The sequence below is a fragment of the Aedes aegypti genome, chromosome 2, assembly GCF_002204515.2.
Source record: "Aedes aegypti strain LVP_AGWG chromosome 2, AaegL5.0 Primary Assembly, whole genome shotgun sequence".
NCBI classification, from domain to species: Eukaryota; Metazoa; Arthropoda; class Insecta; order Diptera; family Culicidae; genus Aedes; species Aedes aegypti.
In genome coordinates, this window is record NC_035108.1 from 395,130,739 (window position 1) to 395,152,790 (window position 22,052).

Sequence of the window (22,052 nt, forward strand, 5' to 3'; positions counted from 1 at the left end):
TGTAAATACTACATTTCTCGCATACTCTGAGATAACGCCCTAAAAGCCATTGGTAACCACGTGTGTAGCTCGTTGTTTCTGAACAAATTAAAGAATAAGCATCCAAACCAACATCACGGGCAGGTAGATAATGACCCTTTCTTCCCCATAGCGTTGTTAAATAACATGAAAATCCATTCATATGCTCAGAAACAACGAGCTACACACATGGTTACCAATGGCTTTTAGGGCGAGATCAGAAGTTATGCGAGATTTAGGGTTTATTCACAAATTTCATAATGCCAAAAATCTCGCATAACTTCTGATCTCGCCCTAAAAGTAACATTTTGTTTTGTTCTGGTTGTTCGATGCAAGAATCTGTGAGCAAATCGATCGCTGTAGGTTCATGAGCGTGTGAGCGTGGCTTCTGCTTAACTTTGGTTCATTTTGCGTAAATGACATGATGCTTTTCACAACTGATGATTAAAAAACAGGCTTTCACAGCGATAAATCAAATATACAAACAACGTATTGTTATATTTGCCATGATTTTTTTATTCGCAATTTTATTGTCTTTAATTTAAAATAGTCTATATCTACGTATGAGTACATACTATTTAAAGTACAGCTGCTACTGACTGCGTCACAAACAAATAAATGAAAAATCTCTTTGAAAAAGGTAACACATAAAGTATTAACCGGACTGCGTCCGAGATCACATTCATTTCGATACTCCTGTTTATTTTTTAACGAGATTATAACAGCAGGCAGAATAAATTTGTTGTCGGTAACCAGGTTTTACGAGTTACGGGTTTAATAATTTCGTCAAAATATTACCGAAGTCGTTATTTTCAGTGAAATGTGATTGCTAATCGCTTCTACTTCCAATCCCATGGTATACAAACGGTTCCATCATTTAGTACCGAATAGTACGTCGTAATGTTGAGATGAATGTCGTTCAATTCTAGGCCACGGGTAGCGATTAACTTTTGCAGGCACTCAATCATCCGATCGGGAGTCACGGAATCGTCTTTACTTAGTGAAAGTAGACTAAATTGCTTGATACATTGAGAGTGGAGATCCCGCTCCACGTGTTTTTGGCGATTGTAAGATTGTTGTTTTTCGTACGCTTCGTCCATGTGGTTGGTAAGAAAATCAATTAAAATCGTTCCAGGGCAAGTAGCTGGTACAATCAATTGTCCAGTGGGACTAACCATCAAAGGACCAGCTTCCGATTCCACAACAATTTCATATTTCGACAAATCGGATGGCCAACTTTTCGGATACTTTGCTTTGCCAAGATAATCCAACAAACTGGTCGTAATTTTGCGCAGGTGTGAGGCGTATGCCATTGCTTGAGCTTTTGGCATGAATTTACGACGGCCTATACGAATATTTCGCAGCACCTGGGATAGCGCATACTCATATGCTGGAAGCTTCCGTAGATATGCATCGTGTTTGTCTATGTTGAGCAGAAGCTGAAACAAAAGATGTTGCAATTAGTACATATGATTCTATAACATTCCTCAGAAAACTTTTCCCCCGAAAACCGTTCCCCAGAATTCCAGAATCTAATTCTCCAGTACAGATCACAGGACTTGAGTGACTCAAAAATAGGATCCTCTAGCTTGAAAAAGGAACAGATCTGGAACCAAAACGAGCCCAAATAGGAACCAAATAAAGAACATACGGAACCAGAAAATGAAATTTTACTAGATTTTCAGAAAATCTGTAGTTTATATCTAATTAAGGTTTACTTCAGGTATTACTTCAACAATTTCTTCAGTAATTAATTTATTGGTTGTTTAACAGCCTTCATGAATTTCGTTCAAGGCAATTTTAAGAATTCAACTTGGTTTTTGTTATGTTTGCGTCCATAAATTACTTAAGAGATTCCACCATTCATTTTTTTAGGAATTCTTCCAAAGGTTCTTTCACAAATTTGTGAAGAAGCGTCTAAGTCTTGAAGGATTTCTAAAAGTGTTTTGTCTAACTATTTCGTATGTATTTTATCCAAGAATTCCAGTTTAGGACATCTTCATGAATTCAACTAGTAATTTCTCCAGTGATGAATGCACTGAGTTCTTAAGATTTCCTACGTTTTTTTAAAATTTCAACCAGAAATTACTCTAGAGACTTTTCTTAAGATTCCACAGGGAAGGACACAGCAATTGTGTCCCGGGTATTGTCAAGGATTGTTTCCAGATGATTTCCTAAAAAATCCGGGAAGCATGCTAATAATAATATCTGATGAGTAAAAAATCCTGATGAACTCTAACTAAGGCTCTCTAAAAACTTTCTAATTCGTGAGAACGTCATGATGGATTTGCTAGATAATTTTCTTTTATATCAACTTCCTGGGGAATTCTTGTTGGATTTTGCTGGAAAAATATCCTAAAGAATTAAAAAAAACTCTACAATGAACTTCTAGGGAAGAACTGTTGAAATCCTTTGGAAGATCTGCTGTTAGTCTATCAGAGAGATCGCTGGAAACCTCTCTGGAGAGAATACTGGAATAGTATTTGAGAAAATTTCTAGTTTAATTTCTGTGAAAATTATTCAATGTAATTGCGTTGGATTTCTTAAGAGTAAATTCTGGACAAAGTCATTTAATTATTGCTCAAAACATGTTTGAAGGAGGATGGATGTTTTGGAGAAATTCCTGGAGAATAATCGCGTAAGAGTCTCTGAAGGTTTTTGTGGAACCTGTGCACCAGAATTTACTTAAAGGCTTAAGAGGAAAATAGTAACTTTTGAGACAATTTTGGTTAAAAAAGAGACTCTAGAGACCTTTCATTGAAAATAGAGATTTTAGAAGCATTCAAATACAGGCCAAGTTTCTTAAAATAGACTTGCAACCAGCCCTGGATCATCAATCAATCCCAAAAGAGAGGACATTATACTCACATCTAACCAATTCCGTTGAACGTCGCCAGTATACAACATCACATGTCCATCCAGACTCACTCCAGTGAATGAAGCGAAAACAACCACTCTGTCTTTGAGACCTTCTACCGCTTGCGGATGCAATGCTACCAGTCTTTCTAAGCTTTTCAAGCAACCACGAAAATGCTCCACGTTCCATCCACAGTCATACTCAATATGCTTGACGCCCAACGATTTGGTCATTGATTCTCTCAACTTGGCCACTTCGTCTTTCGTTTCCTGTAAAGCTTTTGTTCGAACATTTGCCGTGATGATCTGCTTGTGGAGCCAATGCCCTAGTGACTCATTTTCTTTGGCTTTCTTAACTCGGAATTGGAAGATATCAAATTCACTTTCAAAGGGTGATTCTTCCTTATCAGCACCATTCCCCGCTCTTTTGCGGTAGAAATAATCCGCCATCGTAGATCTAGCGTTTCCATTCGAATTAGCACCAGCAGAATTAGATGGCATTTTGTCTACAAACTCTGTCGGAAGGTTACAGGCCTCAAGAATCCTCTTGAGCACCAGCTTCGTATCGGTGGTGTGTTCTAGAGGCACCTTGATCAAATTGAATGTCCCACGCTGTTCCGGCAGGTTGGAAGCCCTTACGTAAAAGGGGAGTATTTTTGGCGTCGAGTGAAGAATCCGTCGCTGGTTTAGCAGTGATTCTAGATGTGCGCTGAGTAGTTTGAGTGAGTCTTCATTGACTTGTCGTTCCTGTGGATAGCGTCCGAATAGATCTGGATGAACGGCAAAGTAGAAAGGCCTCAGGGCAGTTGCAACTTCAGAAGAACCGATCATACGATAGATCACCGTGCCGTACAGATTTCGAGGCATACTAAAATGAGTTGGAGTATGAAACGAAGCTTACAATTCACTTTATACTAACGTTTTGTACCATGTTTTGAGATAAATATTCATATTTCAATTTATTGCGCTATATTTTTAAAGCAGTCAGTACGGATTTTTTGATTTCCTCTCTTATCACTAAAGTCAACAAAAACAATCGTTTGACATTTTGCAAATAAAAAGAAAAAAGAGCGAAGAAGTCATAGTCGACAAAGTCGACATAGGCGCGTCTACCAAATTTATACACGGAAACGCAGATAAATATATTTTCTTTTGCATTTGTTATTGACCGTTCAGTTCCTAACTGTTCGCGACCGTTTGAAACAGTCGGTGAAACAGTCGCTGTCAGATTTGGCAGCATCAACGAGCGAGAAGATTTTCGCGCGTAAACGAGCACCCCTACTGTTTCAAGTAGAGCAACAAGGACAGCAGAGTGGGCGTCGAATCAGTTTTCCAAAACAGCTGTTGGTGACGTTCGGCTGCCGGCTGCACGGCTCGGAAAATGAGGGGTGGTTGCAACTGTTGTGAAGGTCTGTAAAACAAACAAAATGTAAACTGATAAAAAAATGAAAACACAGTAGAGAAAAAGCGTTGAAAGATATTAAAAACATTTTAGCAGAGGCAAGCAGATGTAACACTTGAGTTACCTTCATCGTGCAGTGAAATAATGCTTAATTTTAATATATGGTGGTTGACTTACGACTAACTTGTGGCGCTTGGATCGCTTTTACTTGAGTTTGACGTTTGCGCACTAGCGCCACCTGGTTCGCAGTTCGCCAAATACAGTATTTTTAGGATTAGGCGTAAATGTTCACGCGACTAAGTTTTAAATTGATAATTGTTCTAGCTGTTACGTCTGTTTATCTGTGATTTAGGCAATTCATAGACAAACGAAAAAAATAACTAGAAAAATAATCGATTTAAAACAGTCGTGCCCAATTTGCTGAAGGACAAAAAAAAACGAGTGTTGCGTCTGTTTGTCTTTGGTCAGTTATTGATTATTTCACTCAGGGTTGCCACTAGATTTTTGAAAATGTCTGGCGAGTTCAAAATAAAAAGTCTTGCAAAGTCTGGCAGACACCATTGTGCAGGTATACTACTAGACTCGAATTTCAACGGTAACAAAAAAATATACAACACAGAAAAAAAATTCACATCAGCACTAAAACATGGCCTTTTTTAAATGCTTAAGTCTGTATTGGAAAACATTTTAGTATTTCAGCTATGGTATTTATCAAATAAGTCCTTTATGTTTGTTTGCATTATGGAATATAGATAGTTATGATTGTACAAAGTTAAAATGATGAATCCCTGAGAAAGTTTCACCATGTATGTTTTCAAAACTCTATATAAAATTTATTATTGAGAGTTAAGCTGGACACAGTTTAAACTACTACCGTCATTTTTTCAATGAACAGAAGAATCTAGGGTAAATATGATTTAAATTCTAAAATACCATCGCATAATAAACAAAATCACTAGGATAACCCCTCTACTGCCATCATCATTTTTCTACCATAAAACAATATTTTATTCACGATGACTTTTTTGTTTTTCAATAGTTTAGCAGTTCTAAAAAACTCTTTTGTTTTTGAAATCTGTATCGCTTTTGAACCATTAGTTATATCACAGACAAACAGACGTAACTCTTAGAACAAATTTATTCAAAATCCATCGCCCAGTTTACACCATCATCATCTGGTGAGCATGTTGCACGAAAAGGTGTTTCGTGCAACAAGACCGGCAGATTGCGGTAGTGTGAAACGTCAAACGCGAAGAAAAACGATGCGCGCGCCTCTGGTTCTGAGATTTGTAACATAACGAATTTGAGATGATCGTTAAATGAGTGGTCGATGGGAATTTCATCAGTGTTACGTCTGTTTGTCTGTGGTTATATGGTTTTAAAAATATTCTGAATTTCTTTGGGGGAATTACATTCCCCATATAAAACTCCTTTGGCCACCATTTTGTTTTTACTCAATTTATAAAAAAAAAAAAAAAAATACATGGGCAAGACAATGTCAGGTTTTAAGGCGATTCTTTCAAAAAAAAAAAGATCGGTTGAGTTATCTTCAAGAAAACTAAAAATTACAAAATGATGTTTTTCGAAGTTTTCAAGATCTCTTTACGGCCAGAGTGGAACCAAACACATGAATACACATTACTCAAAAACGATTGCACCAATTTACTTCATTTCTACACAACAGGCTCTCATCAAACTATTGTTTTGAAAAGCGAATTTACCAATCATAAGAAAAATTCTAAATCCTGCGTAATTAAAGTAAGTATGGCTAACCGTCGGTCTGTAAAGTCTGGCTGAATTTGAAAAAGTCTTGCAAAATGAGTAGTTTGTCTTTTTGTCTTTTCCTCGATCAAAAGTCTTGCAGTGCCAGATTAATCTGGCATAATGGCAACCCTGATTTCACTTACCAATTGTGCGTTGGGATCCATTTTTGCCTTTTTGGCTTCCACGTTAGCATAAACTACCAAATCCTTCATTTCGGCAAGTTTTTGGATATTCTTCTCATATTTCTCTTTCAGCTGCTTCATAGCTTTACATTTCGCATTAAATTTGTGCAACAGCTGATAATATTTACTGCGATATCCGTCATCTGTTGTGTCATCTTCCGGAGCCGCTGTGTCATTTTTCCGGAAGATTTCAACGGCGTGTTGAACATTTTCGGCCGTTATTCCGGATGCAGGAGCGATGGATGGATAAGCAGCATTTCTGGCGACTGAGTCGATGTTGACGCGTTGTGGACCCCATTCTTCCAAGCTTCCGTCCTTGGAAGGATCCGGTGGAGTTGGTGGTAATATCCCCGAGTTTACTCCTGTGGTAATATTCCCCGAGCTTCTTGTCTCTACCAACTTTCGGAGAGGAGCCTTCCGGGTGGATGGACCACTTTCAGTGATTGTTCCGGATGCAGCAGCGTTTCGGTATGATGGATGAGCTGCATTTTTGGCGAGTGAATCGACGTGGACACGAAGAGCTGTGCGTCGTGGACCCCATTCCTCAAGGCTTTCTTCCTCGGAAATATCTGGTGAAGTAGCTGCAATTGCTGAAACAGTTCGTTCCTTTGGAAATACTTCCGGCAGCTTATCGACGTTGCCTTGGCGAGGAAGCAAAGTTGTTTTCCCTTTCCTGCTGTCTCTACCAGCTTTCGGGGCGATAAGATCGAATTTGTAACAATATGACTTACTGCTGATCTTGCTGCAGGAGCTTTCCAGATGGATGCACAGTTTTCAGCGGATGAATTGAGATCAGCATCGATAGCGCACTTGATAGCAATTCCTCGCCCTGATGGCTCCCACTCCTCCAAGCTTCCGTTCTCTGAATCGTATGAAATATTATCGAATTCGAGAAAGGCTCGTTTTTGCGATAATTCTTGCAATTCGTCATAGATGTCAGCGGTTGTCAACTCTATACCATGATTTTCGCGACGAAACGAAGCTTTTTTGGCTGCGACCTTAGTGGCACGAAATGTTGATTGCGGCTGACTACTCTCAATAACATCGTGGTCGTCTAGCTCTTGAGGTTGTGCAATAGGATTATCCTTGTGGTCATAGAGCACTATGTTGGAATGTGTGCCTTTTGCTCGTTTGCATGAACCGGTTTGCTGCTTGGCCGGACTTTCCTCGTAGCTTAGCTTTAGAGGATCATCAAGTGTACGATCAAGTCCTTCCGAACACCGCGAGGTATTCGCTGCCACGAAATTGAGACCCGCACTCGTAAAACTATCACCGTGAACTTGCGTCATAGCTACATTCAGCTGTAAATAATATTTTCTGTTTATAATTTTTATTTGAATTATTTGGCAAAATGTTTACTAACAGCGTCTTTCAAAAAATGTTGATTGCAAATTTTAGCTCGTGCGCGAGCGCCATCTTTTTCACGGCCGGCTGAATTTTTCACTCTCTTCGTTAATGGGTGTTCTGGTGCAGCTGGAAATTCATTTAATCCATTGATTATTAAGTTATCGTAAAAAAGGCAATATTTACTCACCGTTTTTTAGTTTTTTCGTAGAAAAGCTTTTTCTTTTCGGTGGCATGTTGTAGAAATCTGGAAAACGCGTTGCTGTCCAAACTGTGATACAAAAATGGCTGAGAATGGTTTGCATTCGGCGAGTAAGCAGGAAATCTAGACCAACATTTGAAAACACCTCATGTCGAAAATGTAACCAAAAATCGATTATTTCACAATATGAGAAATTTTGTCAAAAGCTGTCCGGTAAACTCGTAAAGGCTGAGCTACAATGATGTGAGCGGCAACGCGGCGCGGCAAGATTTGACAGTTAACCCATACATTTTCTGTCAAAACCTGCCGCGCCGCGTTGCCGCTCACACCATTGTGGACCAGCCTTAAGGCTCAATTTGCGGAAAAAAAAATGAATTAACCACTTCACTTAGTATGAATTACTATGGAAAGTCGAACTTTAATTTTAATTGATTTTCTCCGTTTATGAATTTTGCTACACAGTGTGTTTTCAAATAGTTGTCTAGAAACGATTAGTTCTAGAATAACATATACTAATGTCTAAAACCAAAAGTTTTCTTTTCAGATTTTTTATGCAGCAAAATAAATAAAAAATACATGGAAATGTCTACTTAAAACATAAATAAATCTATTTGGGGGATTGGAAAATTCAAAATTACATTTCATAAGGGAAGAAATGTTCATCGATCATCTCTTCTGTGAACAAAGTTAACAAGATGCAAATTGTTGGCATTTACGCCCAATGCTAAAAATACTGTACTTGGCGTACCGGGAACTATATGACGGTAGTGCGCCAACATCAAATTTGAACAAAAATTTATACAAGCGCCACGAGTGAGCCGTTAGCCAACTGCCAAATATCAGATATCGCTATTTTGCTATAATGGAAAATAATTCGAGTGTTATGTCTGTGCCTCTGTGGCAATAGTGTCATCGGTTGGGATAAAAAATTGATTTTTCATTTTGAAAACTTTGGATATCAACCTGAGTTGGTTGTACTGTTGATTATAGACCATTTTCGAATATTACGCTAGAGCGGAAAAAAGTTAGAAGCACATGCAGAAATTTCTATAAAGAATAGGCTGTGAATAATGAAAACCTGTGTATTGACATTCTCGAAAACTTATTCATATAGACTCAAGTCAAAATAGTATACAAACTTACTTTATCGATCCTACGTGTTTCGCAGACGAAATTCTACACGTTTTGCTCTGAACCAACTCGATTTTTCACTTTTAGAACGTTTAATCTTCGGATTTACAAAACGACGAAAGTAAGATTTTCAACTTTCGCAACCTAACCAATACTTTCGCCGCCCCGCTGTATGGAGAGACAAAGTGACTTAACCACGAATCAAAACAAAACACTACTTGAGCCGATTTTACACTGGTAGAAAAACGTCGCAAGTAACTGAATGAAACGGCTTATCATTTTGTCATAAAATTTTTGTGTGAAATAATAGGAACCCCATAGTTTTTGAACGCGAGCTCATTGTATGCAAAATTTAAGCAATGTACACGTTGAAAAAATGTTAAAAAGGTGATTCATTTTAAAACAGTTTTAGAAGACAGGTTGTGAATCTTCTGAATTAATTTTCTCAAAACCGTATGGAAGTTACTTACGTCGATTTGAAAAAGTAATCGAGATTTAGGTAATGATTTATTAAAAGTGAACCATTGCAATACAATTTATAACTTTTTTCTTTACATAGATCTCGCAATACTTAGTTTTTAAAGCATTCAATATTTTAGTTTTTAAAACATTCTGCCATAGTCAAATTGGAGTAGAATATTATCGAAGTGCTTGCTTGCTAGCAAGGTTATTTACATCGACAGTCAAGGTCAGTGTAGAAGGAATATAACACTGTGTGAGTTACCAAAAGTATTCAATAAACATTTATTATATTTTATCATTATATACAGTTTGATGGGCTCAAAAATTTAGTTCTTTCAATTGTCATATGCGAGTTTTTATTTCACTGAAATTCAATGAATTAGACATGTATAACGCGAAAAGTAATAACTCACAGTGCGAACAACCAAATTGGATTTATCCTTTTACGTAATTAATGATCATAAATAGAGGTAATGAATGACGTCATTTTGTTGAGCACCTGATCGAAAAACAATTACAAGTTTGCGACGGGGAAATAAAAACAAATCAAAATAATCAGCGGGAGCGAACAGTCCATCAATCATTATTAATTAATTTATTAATCAAGGGTTTCAAAAATGAAAAGAATGCGTAAATCGAGATTTGACACACTATTCCGTTATAATAAAAACATTCCATATGCGCGGCGATATCGAAGGGTAAGTATAAAATATGTGTGAAATAAAAAACAAAATATCATTATTGTAAATTTCAGCTAACACGGCTAACACAAGTCAACGAAGGGACACAATCTGAACCGGTTCCTAAAAACGCGGAAAATACAACACCAATTGAGGGACATACAGATTTAAACGTTCAAATAATATGTACTAGTGCTTCTCAGGCTACTCTTGATTCCGGTGACGTTGATATACAGGTAATTTCAATTTATCGTTATTAAACTCATAACTGTACCTAAACATATTTTAGGCCGATACGCTATGTTCTTCGAAGTGGCAGACAATCGACGGAACAATCGCTAACGCCGAAGTGGGCGGCTCTGGGTGCCACCGGTTGTCAGATGATGGCAGAGATACGAGTGCATTTACAGACGTATCTGATTGCATCGACTCCGATCAATCGATTTCAGAAGAGGAAAGCGACTCAGAATGCGATACATCTTCAGAGTTTAAGTCGAAAGAACAGGTAAAATTATTTGCATTATCACTCCTTGTGCTACAGTGCCCGTCCGATCTTGACAACATGGAAAAAATTTCATGTTACCAAAATCGAACGGTTGGTTTTATCACCGTAATGATGACTACGAATTGAATTTACCAATTTTGTACATGGTAAGCCTACAGAAGGGGCAAAGAAACATTGAGATTTACATGATTCGTAACTGACCCATGCTCCACTTTTTGTATATGCATTTCTGTGATGCCAAAATCGAATGGTTTTATTGTCAAAATCGTACGGGCACTGTCTATATTAGAGTGATTAAAAAAAATCATTTTTGATTCACACTACTCATTCAATTCTAGTTCAAATTCTTCCAAAATTGCCCAAGTGTCTTCCCAAAATTTGAGTTCATCCGAGCGGATTTGAAATCGCATGTGCGATGCGGAGCAAAAATGATTTTTTTGAACCTCTCCAATAGGGTGCACAGCTACTTGGGCACTTCCACGATTCACTTTGTCATGGGTTTTTTTTTTCTAGGTCGAATTGTCTGAAACTTTACAATAATAAGCGACGCATATTGTGGCCAAATATGAGCTTTGTAGCTTTCAAAACACCCCACTGCCAAAGTGAATCAACAGTTCCATGAATAGGATCCGGCTCCCTAAATATTGTTTAATTTATTTATAGGATTTCTTCAACGAAGGAGACGTTCTGCATCCTCAGCTAAGCATAACTAAAAATGATGTAATGATTATGCTTTTGCACATTTTCATTCGACACAACCTTTCTAACGGCGCACTTGAAGATTTGCTGCGGTTGATTAATGTTATAGTTGGCTTCTCATCACTTCCAAGCACATTCTATTCGTTCGCTTCACATTTTGGCAATGAAGAGTTCACACGTCATTACGTATGCAAAGGTTGCGGTTTATATATGGCAAATAATAGCGATGGAGCATGCAGCAATTGTAAAAGAAGTGAGAAGAATTTCTTCATTTCTTTTGATCTGACGTCAACTATTAAGAACGTCGTTTCAAGAAATTGGGAGTGTATACAACGTTACAAATCATCCATGGTTGATGGAAATCTTAATGATATTCTCCAAGCAAAAGTCGCTTGTCAGATGGAAAATGCTTCCAATTCGTATAATATTTTCGTTTCTTTCAACACGGACGGAGTTGCTGTATTCAATAGTAATGTTAAAAAATCCTTATGGCCCATATTGTTGATCATCAATAATCTACCACCAGCTTTGAGGTTTATGCGACAAAACGTAATTGTTGCTGGCCTATGGTTGTCGAATGGTGTACCTGATCTCGACATTTACATGAAACCGTTTTTGGAGCAATTGCAAAACCTGTCAAACGAAGGTTTTACTTTGTTGAACAACATACCTTGTAAAGTTATCACAATTGCCTGTTGTGTAGATAGCGTGGCGCGCTGCAGCTTACATGTAAGCTTCAGCAAATTAAGCAGTTTAATGGATATGAGGCTTGTAGCTATTGCTTGCATCCCGGTTATTTAACCGAAAATAACCAAGTACGTTACAAATATCAAGATACAGATGAAAGAAATCATCAAGATACTGTGAGGGCGATGGACTTATGTATAAAACGTGGCGTAACTGTAAACGGAATTAAAGGAGTATCGAGATTGCTTTTAATTCCGCATTTTGACATCATAGTCAACTGTCCCGTAGATTATATGCATGCCGTTCTTCTTGGGGTTTGTAAACAATTATGTGGACTTTGGTTTGAATTCAGCAGTAATGAATATTGCATTAAACGGCACATTGAAAAAGTGGACAACATCATAACATCGATACGCTCGTTCAAGGAATGCTCCTCGCAAAATTTCTGACAGAAAGAATTGGAAGGCGAACGAGTGGCAGAACTGGTTGTTGATTTATAGCTCCGTTTGTCTGAAAGATGTGTTACCAAAAAAATACTTCGATCATTTCCAATTGTTGGTTGATGCTATTCAGTCACTATTGAACACACGTCTCACAGAAGAAGATATAGAAGCAAGTGGAAAACAACTGCAACTTTTCGTTAGAAATTGTGAAGGTTTATACGGTATCGATGAAATGAAATATAACGTACATTTACTTCTACATATTCCAGCATGCGTGAAGAATTTTGGCCCGTTGTGGGCATTTTAACTTTTTTGCTTTGAAGATATGAATGGAGTCTTGAAAAAATATATCAAAGGTCCAAAGCAACCTGTTCTTCAAATAGCAAATAGATGCATTTTAGCGCAACGCAGAGAGAACGTCCAACTAAATTTAATTAAAAGTCATGAGGTGCAAACATTTTGTAAATATCTTTTCACTAACCAGAGAGAGTACAAATGTGTAAACAAAAATTTTAAACTCGGTTTGCATTTAAATACCAAATTAATAAATCTAATATCAGGGCAAACATTCGAAGAGCGAAACATATTGATATGGAATAGATATACTTTTAAACCAGAAAAGGTATCCGCTTCAGATAATTCACATATTTCTGACGACGCAACATTTGCCATGCATGTGAAAGGGACAATTATTTATGGAATTATTAAACATGTCCTCTTTTCTAACTCTAACTTCTATTTGATCTACAAACCCATACTTATTAAAAATGAACAAAAGTTTCTTATTGGCGAAGAAAAGAGTGATAAAACGTTGGTACAAGTAAATAATTCAATGAAAAAATGCATAAGAATTTATGTTTGCAAGCAAATGTATATTAGAATAGTTCATTATATCCCGTGGGTTGACTAAGTAGAGATGTGATTAGTTGCTAAAATAAACTGTGGTGCAAATAAATCATAATTTTATTTTGCCCAGCTCTTTAATAAATTAACAAATTGTAACATAATAAAAACCTTACACCACACTGCAACAAAACATTGTTTTTTTTTATTGTATGGAATACTCAGTGAATTGTCCATACAGGCAAACAACGTCATTGAGACTTAGAGGATAGCATTTTCTTTATCAAAACGATAATAATCCAATGACTTTTGGGGCCTTCTTATCCTTAATAGCGCGAGAATAGTAAAAACAATTCAATACAATTTAAAAACAATAAAACGTATTGTTACATGACTTTGAATTGTTCTTGTATGGTAGCTGAAACCAACAAAAAAAAAACATGTCATTCAATAACAATACATTATATTGTATCCCATATATTGTACGGGAAACTAATGGTTTATTCCATATACCGTATAGTTCGTTTTTATCCGGGTGGGGCTCATTCATTTATTTCATAACGTCAAAAATAGCCATTTTTCACACCCACCCACCCACTTGTAACGCTTTTTGTATGAAAATCCAACAAATTTGTATGAGCCGTAACATCATGAGGACACCCACCCACCCCCTAAAGCGTTATGAAATTTGTGAATAAGCCCTTGGATGGAATGTTTATCAAAGTATGTTTCACTAAACATAATTAAACCTGTAGTAATTGTTTGTAACGCTTAAAATATATGTTCAATGAAACAATTCAATAAGTGGCAATAGTTTATTGCGCGTAAGGTATGTATAGTTATTCTAATTATGTGTTTCAACAACATTGACAACATTGTTTCATTTGGATGGAATACATTGAGATTCCCCTCGATTTCCAACGACTGTTTCGTAGTCTTCTAAAAAGCCGGGATAATCCAACATTCAAGTGGATATACAATAATAAACCATAATCTGAAAACTAAACAATATAGATTTTGGAAACCTATCGAACGAAGCGCGGCCCTATTCCGTTCAAGAAAAATAATGTTGTCTTTGTCCACCTTTTTCAATACAATATATAATAGCCGATTAGTGTCTGTAGAGAATAAGATGAGTGGATTATCAGGATACATATTCAGAAAGTTTGATACTGCTACACAAAAAAAAATGTTTTGATAGAAAGAATTAAGATTTAGCAAGTTGGCATTGATTTTGAGGTAAAAAAATGATGTTAGTTTTGTGACAAAATTTGTAGGAGAAAGATGAATAGAAATACACTGGAGAACAAGAACTCGAAAATTGTTTAAATTACGACGGTCCGAGTGAGAAACGTAATTTTGGGTCACGACATGGCGCAGGAGCTTTGAACCCCCTGGGTGAAATTGATCCTTTTTCACGTTTTTTCTTGTCTGTTTTCAATAAAGCTAAGTATGCTGTTCAGCTCAAGAAAAGTAAAAATTTCTGCGGAAAGAAATGGTCAAGACATTTTCTACAGTGAGCCGCATTTGAATTGACATTTCTTTTCAACTGCATAATGCGATCAAAGAAGAATGCCTTTCTTGAGCATTTCTTGCAATAAATTTCCCACGCATCGAGATAGGCGATTACTTTTCTGTTGAAGTGCATACTTCCCAAACGTCAAACAACTGAATGCAGGAAAACAAGTACGACGGTCAGCCTCTTTGGCTCATGTGCCAAAATTTTCTAACTAATGTGTTTTTAGTGCTAAAAAACATCCCATAAATAAAAAATCGGGGACTCCATTCCGGGGTGAAATAGGGTCCTAAAGCCCTGTCCCAATTTTAGTGCCAAACGCTTAAGTTTAGGCCAAAAACACATGTTTACTCAATTTTCTAATGTTTTCCGTTGGTTTAAGCCCAAAAAACATTTTTTTAGATTTTGTCACATCCTTTGGCTTAAACTCAAATTTTGGGTGTATTTTGTTTTCCGTGTCCCTTACGAAATGTCAGATAGGAACAACCCCAGTGGTCGAACTAAAACCCCTGTGGTGTTTTTGTCGGCTAAGCGAACGTCAAACATGATCAAAAGTGTCAAGGTTCATTTATGGACCAAATTTTTAAATTAAAGTTTAAACATGATATAGCCATTATTTGAGCGGGAAAAATTGCTGAAGTAGTTAGAGTTACGTACTCTTTCGTGTTATTAAATAAAAACAAGATTTCATTAAAAATTTTAGGACCCAATTGATCACTTGTCATTGCGATTATTGTCATGTTTTGAAACGACTCTACATAATGAACATGAGCTCCCTGAATCAGAATAATGCAATAATTAAAAAAATAATGAATAGTTAATTTCAAGAATCACAATGAAAACGCCTAAATGTAGACAATTTTCTAAGAAAATCTCTGATATCTAACAGAAATTTAATTATTTCAACCTTAGGTATGAGCTAATTGGTACGAGTTTAGAAGATGAAATCGGGCTCGGGGATATATTTGTAAGCATCCTTACAAACTTTAATTACTTTGAATAATGCTGTTGTCGTCGTCGCTACCCATGTAAATGCATGCTAGAGCGATCAGAGTATACACTTGTCATACAAAGTGCTAAAACTAATCAGCAACAGCCTTGTTGATGTTTTAATTTGGTAAGAAATTATCGATCGAATCGAAATACGCACACAGAGAAGATTGCAAAATTCTACCGCCTCCCGACCCGAGCAACGGGAACCGAGGTAAAACTTTGTTTGCCATTTATCTCCGTTGAAAACTAATCAACCAACTTGTAATAGGGTCCTAAAGCCCTGTCCCAATTTTAGTATCAAACGCTTAAGTTTAGGGCAGAAACACATGTTTACTCAATTTTTAAATGATTTTCATTGATTTAAGTACAAAAAACATTTTTCAAATGATTTTTGAGATTTTGTCACGCCCCTTGGTTTAAACTCAAATTTTGGGTATATTTTGTTTTCCGTGTCCCTTCCGGAATGTCAGATAGGAACAACCCCAGTGTTAAAACTATAAGCCCTGTGGCAATTTTGTCGAAAAAGTGAATGTCAAACATGATCACAAGTGTCAAGGTTCATATTTGGAACTATTTTTAAAATTGAATTTTAAAAAGGTTATAGCCGTTATTTGAGCTAGAAAAATTGCTAAAGTAGTTGCAAGAACATGCTCTTTCGTATTTGTTACCACCACTACCAACGGTCGGCGTACCTACTGCCTAATCTACATACGTTGTCATCGCTGATGAGACTGACAGTCCGATTGAAAGGCAATTGATTTCGTAATAGCCATCGAATGGTGTATAGAGCGCTGCATATGACGAGCCTACACTGAACAAAATCTCCCGCCTTGAATTGAATGATTCGTAATTCACAAGGCTGCATATCTCAAAATTCCTTATTTTGAATGATATTAAGTGAATATGATGCATCCACTATTTGTTGAACAAAAATCATCCGATTCTGTGATGGCATTCAGCATGAATCCGTATGAAAATATGTTGATATTTGAATTATGGCAACATGAATGAATAATGTGCTTATTTTAAAAGATAATAATTTCCACCATGTCCCAAATCAAAAATCATTCAATTATGTTCTGAATGTCATATTTAAGACTAATGATGCTAGACATAATATCATCCTTGTCAACTGTAGTAAAAATGGCGGTTGCAACAGTTCCCGCGTGCAGAGTTCGGAGTTTTTTGATTTGATTTAACAGGTAATTGGACTTTTTGATGGACTTATTGTTATCTGTACCAACTGATTATTATATTTAGGAGCACCAAACATCATTTGTAGCTAAAGATGAAGGATTGTTGGCTGGATCAAGGACTCGTTATTCAAATAGGCACCTCACGCCAAGTCACGATGGTCGTCGATTCAAGATTGATAATTTTTATACTTTTAATGCAGCTAAACAGTTCGTGGAAATAAATAATTATGTGCATTGAACAATTAAGAAGCCTTGCTCTTCGATTTGCAATTATTTAAATATCTTATTGGTATTTCATTCAATATGTTTACATTTAGATGTATGATGATCATTCAATTATCGATCGCTTTTGGAAACAGACAATTCATTCCATGATTGGATGATTTTCATTCAGTGTGATTTGTAAACAGATGATTTTCATGCAGATGAAAATCATCTTGAATGTGTCTGAAAATAGGAATGGGGCTCGGATGAGGCAAAAATCATTCAATGTATGGCGGGAGATTTCGTTCAGTGTAACCTCACTTATTTGACAGCTGCTGGTCCTGTTGTTTACGTTTCGTACTTAGTCGTTTTTTCCATCATTTTTTCATCTTCGCATTTCTATCACCAGTATGCTGATGGTGACGATTTTCCACGGTAGGAAGATAGAATAATACGAGCCGTGGGTATCTGCAGTGGATTTGACCTCTCCTCGCAGCAAACTTTCACGAAATTAAGAATGATTCGAAAAAAGTACTAAGTCCAAACTGTAAACAACAGGACCAGTACCTGTCAAAATTGATGCGTGACGTCACAGTGCAGTGGAGTATAACGTGGTCTTGATCCTATGTGCAATATGATTGATTTTGTGAATGTCCCGATTATAATTTGGTACATATAAGTCGTTGAACTAGTGAAATATCTTTAAGCTCGATAGGTAATTCAATAATCTTGAATTCGTGAAATAGTTGTTAGAATGCCCTGTTTTTATATGTAGTTTGCCAATATAGGTTATCTCCCCTCAATTGTGCCATTAAACCCGAAGTACTTGCGGATACCACCATAGAATTGTTGAACTCCAATATACAACACATGTAAGCCTCCACAATTTAGCCGTTGAATGATTCTAATTGCTAAATTTCGATTTATTTAGATTGTATAGACCATTCATTCGTACGTTGCCTACCACTTTTCTCAGAGTCAGGGTTTGGAAACTAAATATGTAAGATGATCCATATTGTATTCAATAGTCAATAGTTCGATAATAATAAAATCTCTTTTTAGTTTGAGCTGATTCTCTAAAACGCGCTGCTTCAAAAATTAGTAACCACTCTGTGTCCGAACAGTATTATTAAATAAAAACAAGAATTCATTAAACATTTTAGGACTCAATTGATAAATGAATAAACTAAATAATTAATTAAAAGTAATAAATGAAATGTCTCTGGATGTAATTCTTTTACGTCGAATGCATTATTGTTGTGACCCTGAAAAGGGTCGTTTTGTTTGGAATTGCGCTGCAATTCAATGTAAGCGCATTCTCTACGGATACGACGAGTCAGCTGGATGTCCTTCGGCATGATGCTGACACGCTTGGCGTGGATCGCGCACAGGTTGATATCCTCAAACAAACAAATCAGTTAGGCCACTCGCTTCCTGCAGGACAATGAGCTCTGGAATCGCAGATTTGCCTCAACATTTCCCCGGATACCACGACGAAGTAGAAGAAGTTCTTGATGGTGCGAAACTTCTTCGAGTATCAAAAGGAGATCATGTCAATCATGGTGACTGGCAACTTTAACGTCAATTTGAGCAAAGTGGAGTACCGTAAAACGGGGTATCTTTGATAATGCGGGTAACTTTGATAGTGCGTAACTCACCACATACTAAACGAAATATCATAATTTCTGTTAATCAGTTGGGCAAAACGAATGTAAAACTAAAGAATATTAGTATGACACTTCATGTAAGAGCGGTTTTCACTTGAATCAAGAATATTTTAGGCTTTTTAAACGAATATCAAAAATTGACACAATTTTAGCATTTTCAAAACGCTTACAAACAATCTGTTCTACGATCACTATTTGATGTACTTTTGAATAGTTGGCCACTTATCTTTGACAGCCTTGTTATCATAGAACATGAATACGGTATCGAATCTCTTAGCGAAAAGCGTTTTCAAAAACTAAGACCATTTTTGTAATCTAAGTCAGAAATTTCCATATAACGTTAAACGCCTAGAGGTATGCAATACCCTACAAATGTTCGTTATTCATTCAATTTTGTTCGATTCATACTCCATTATCAAAGTTACCCCAGAACAGAAAACCGACTTTCGATTATTTGAAGAATTATATATCCATTCAAAATAAATCTGTTGGCAATCTATCGACTGCAATCGATAGCTAGGATGCCAGTACTTGTTTTAAAAATATAAATTATAATTCTTTGAAACAGCATGCATAAATATTCAAGTTTTCTTCGAAAAAACTATCAAAGTTACCCCATTTTACGGTACATGGAGTTCGCGGACTTCATGGAGAAGTACCTCAACCTCAAACTGGCTTCGGAACCCACTAAAGCAACCAATCTTAGTGGATCATGCGTGGACCTAACGTTCAACCGGAATATTTGTTTGGGAGCAAGAGTTACCGCTCATGCTTCTCCTTCCAACGACCGATTCTATCAGTATTGAAGTGTTAACCGAACCAATAGTATGAAATTTGATTTGATTTTTATCAGTATTTTTTTTTTTTTCATAAGTTCGTGACGGTCTCAAGCCAGGAAATAAAAGAAGCTAACGTTATCCAACGTCAACTTGGCGGTTATATCTCGGAAACAACCTCTTACTATTTTTATGAATATTTTTTTAACTTTCTATGTGCTTAACATTTCGAGAACATCCACCCACCCCCTTCAGCGTTATGAAATTTGTGAACAGGGCCTTATTTGATTCAAATAAACAGCCTCAAATCGAACTCAAGAAGATTATATGGCCTCAGAACGGACTGAATGTTTAAAAACATTGAATATCAGACCTCCGAGTAGGTTGATGAGTCCCTGAGGACAAGTAAATGGTCTCAGAACGGATTCAAAGCAAATAAATGACTTTAAGAATTTGATGTTATATAATATCGATACCGAGTTACACCCGATTCTGTTTTTGCACGGGGGATGCGTACCGTGCAAAAAAAGTAACACCATTTCTCGACGTTTCATGCAAAAATAAGGTTTTGGCGAAAAAAATGTATGGAAACTTTTTTGCACGGCCGTGTAAAAAAAATCCGTGCACAAACAGAATTTATTCGTTAAAGATTCATTACAAGACCTCTGAGTTGGTCATAGTAGAAATGAGCTTAAGAGAATAAACCAAGACACCTACAGCATGGATTTGTTTTAAGTTTAACACAAACATAGAAACCAACAATAGGAGTAAAATTCGAAAGAAATATTTTTATTTTAGTTTAGATGCAAATTACATATTTCAAACGATATGCTATCAGTACAAAGTGTCAAACATATTACTAGCAAGCAAACATCTTAAAATTGGGCAGAATCTCTTTGTTAGCAAAATATGAAGTCCGGAATACTATGGCGTAATAAATTATTCTATTGAATGGTAAGATCTAAACTGTTGGACGCTATGTGGCAACGATTGGTTAATTATGTCCTTGAAAAAAAAGGGCTAAGGATGTGATGATACAAAGCGTCAAACAGATATTTGATCGTCGCCAGCAGCGTTAAAAATTTCTGTGACTTTCCATACAATTTGTGACGCCGCTGAAGATACCCTTTTGCTATTAGTATTACATTTGACCCTATGTACTTAAGATTTTAGGAGTAGAAATTTTTACATACTTCCATCAAACTAGCGTAGAACAATGTGTTACCCAATCACTCAAAAGTGCTTAAATCGGACCGATCCATCGCTGCCGGATTGGGCTGTTCATAGAATGGGGATAGTGCTTTACCCCGGTGGTTGAAGGTATAGAACGAAGGAATGTTTCCGAGGGTTTCCCACGATTTGGCCTGCAGATCCACAGCTGCGCGAATTTCTTTAAAGTCACCGACCACTTGCAGGATGTTATAGATAATCAACACGAGACTGAGAATAGCTTGAAAGATAATCTGCGAAGGATATTGAAATATAAGATTTCTGCTCAATGCTTAAAATCAGGTCCGTTCTTACATCCACTGGGAGATTCGTGAACTCCTGATCCGTGATTCTCAGATAAGCTCGGTCTGAAATGTCGGAGCGAAAATTGTGATTAGCGATTGATGAAGCTAATTGCTAGATCCAGAACACCACTTACGCTGGGCAGCTGAGTATGCCGCATGAAGAAGGGACACAAATCCGGCAAACAGCACTAATTTGTTTAGGAAAGCCATTATTGGAAAATTAATGTTAGCTAGACAAATTTCATACGATTTATTATGATAGAAAATGAGGTGCAACTTTGATTGACAGATTCTAGTACTTCATTACTGGCAGTCGACATTCCCGTTATCACCACGCTTTTCGATGTTTTTGGCCTGATCGGCCAAAAACTGTACATACATAATCACACGGAAACAAAATTAAAGCGAAGTATGCACTTCAATAGAAAAGTAATCGCCTATCTCGATGCGTGGGAAATTTCTTGCAAGTAAGGGGTCATGCACAAATTACGTCACGCTCCGAGGGGGGGGGGGGAGGGGGTCAAGCCAAGTGTGACAAGCCTTACAAAAATTTCGGAGGACTCATACAAAAAACGTGACAAAGGGGAGGGAGGGGGTTCAAAAAGTTGAAATTTAGCGTGACATAATTTGTGTACCAACCCTAATGCCCAAGAAAACTTTTTTTCTTTGATCGCAGTACGCAGTTCAAAAGAAATGTCAATTCAAATGGAGCTCACTGTAGAAAATTTCTTGACCATTTCTTGCGCAGAAATTTTTACTTTTCTTAAGCGGAACAGCATACTTAGCTTAAGAGTAATTTGTTCAGCTCATATTTAGCTGAGAGAGACTTGCGAAAAGTATTTAGTATTTAGTATTAATTTCATTTAAACTTAACGTAAGCCTGTCGGTTATACCATTTTTCAAGTCAAGGAAATAACAATTGATATTGCAACTTTTGAAAACAAGAAAAATATCAACGTAATATGCAG

The 22,052-nt window shown here is 36.8% G+C and overlaps 2 protein-coding genes across 2 annotated transcripts; both read right to left on the reverse strand.

Moving 5' to 3' along the window:
* Positions 1–510: 510 nt before the first annotated feature.
* On the reverse strand, positions 511–3,999 carry LOC5570688 (T-cell activation inhibitor, mitochondrial). The gene is made up of 3 exons (XM_001659235.2): positions 3,803–3,999; positions 2,887–3,742; positions 511–1,457 (listed from the first exon to the last, which is right to left on the reverse strand). Exons 1-3 carry the CDS (start codon positions 3,823–3,825, stop codon positions 858–860), a joined length of 1,479 nt encoding a protein of 492 aa, XP_001659285.2. The 5' UTR covers positions 3,826–3,999; the 3' UTR covers positions 511–857.
* Positions 4,000–20,474: 16,475 nt separating this feature from the next.
* On the reverse strand, positions 20,475–21,380 carry LOC5570695 (membrane magnesium transporter 1). The gene is made up of 3 exons (XM_001659234.2): positions 21,219–21,380; positions 21,095–21,147; positions 20,475–21,033 (listed from the first exon to the last, which is right to left on the reverse strand). Exons 1-3 carry the CDS (start codon positions 21,292–21,294, stop codon positions 20,800–20,802), a joined length of 363 nt encoding a protein of 120 aa, XP_001659284.1. The 5' UTR covers positions 21,295–21,380; the 3' UTR covers positions 20,475–20,799.
* Between the last annotated feature and the right edge of the window lie 672 nt (positions 21,381–22,052).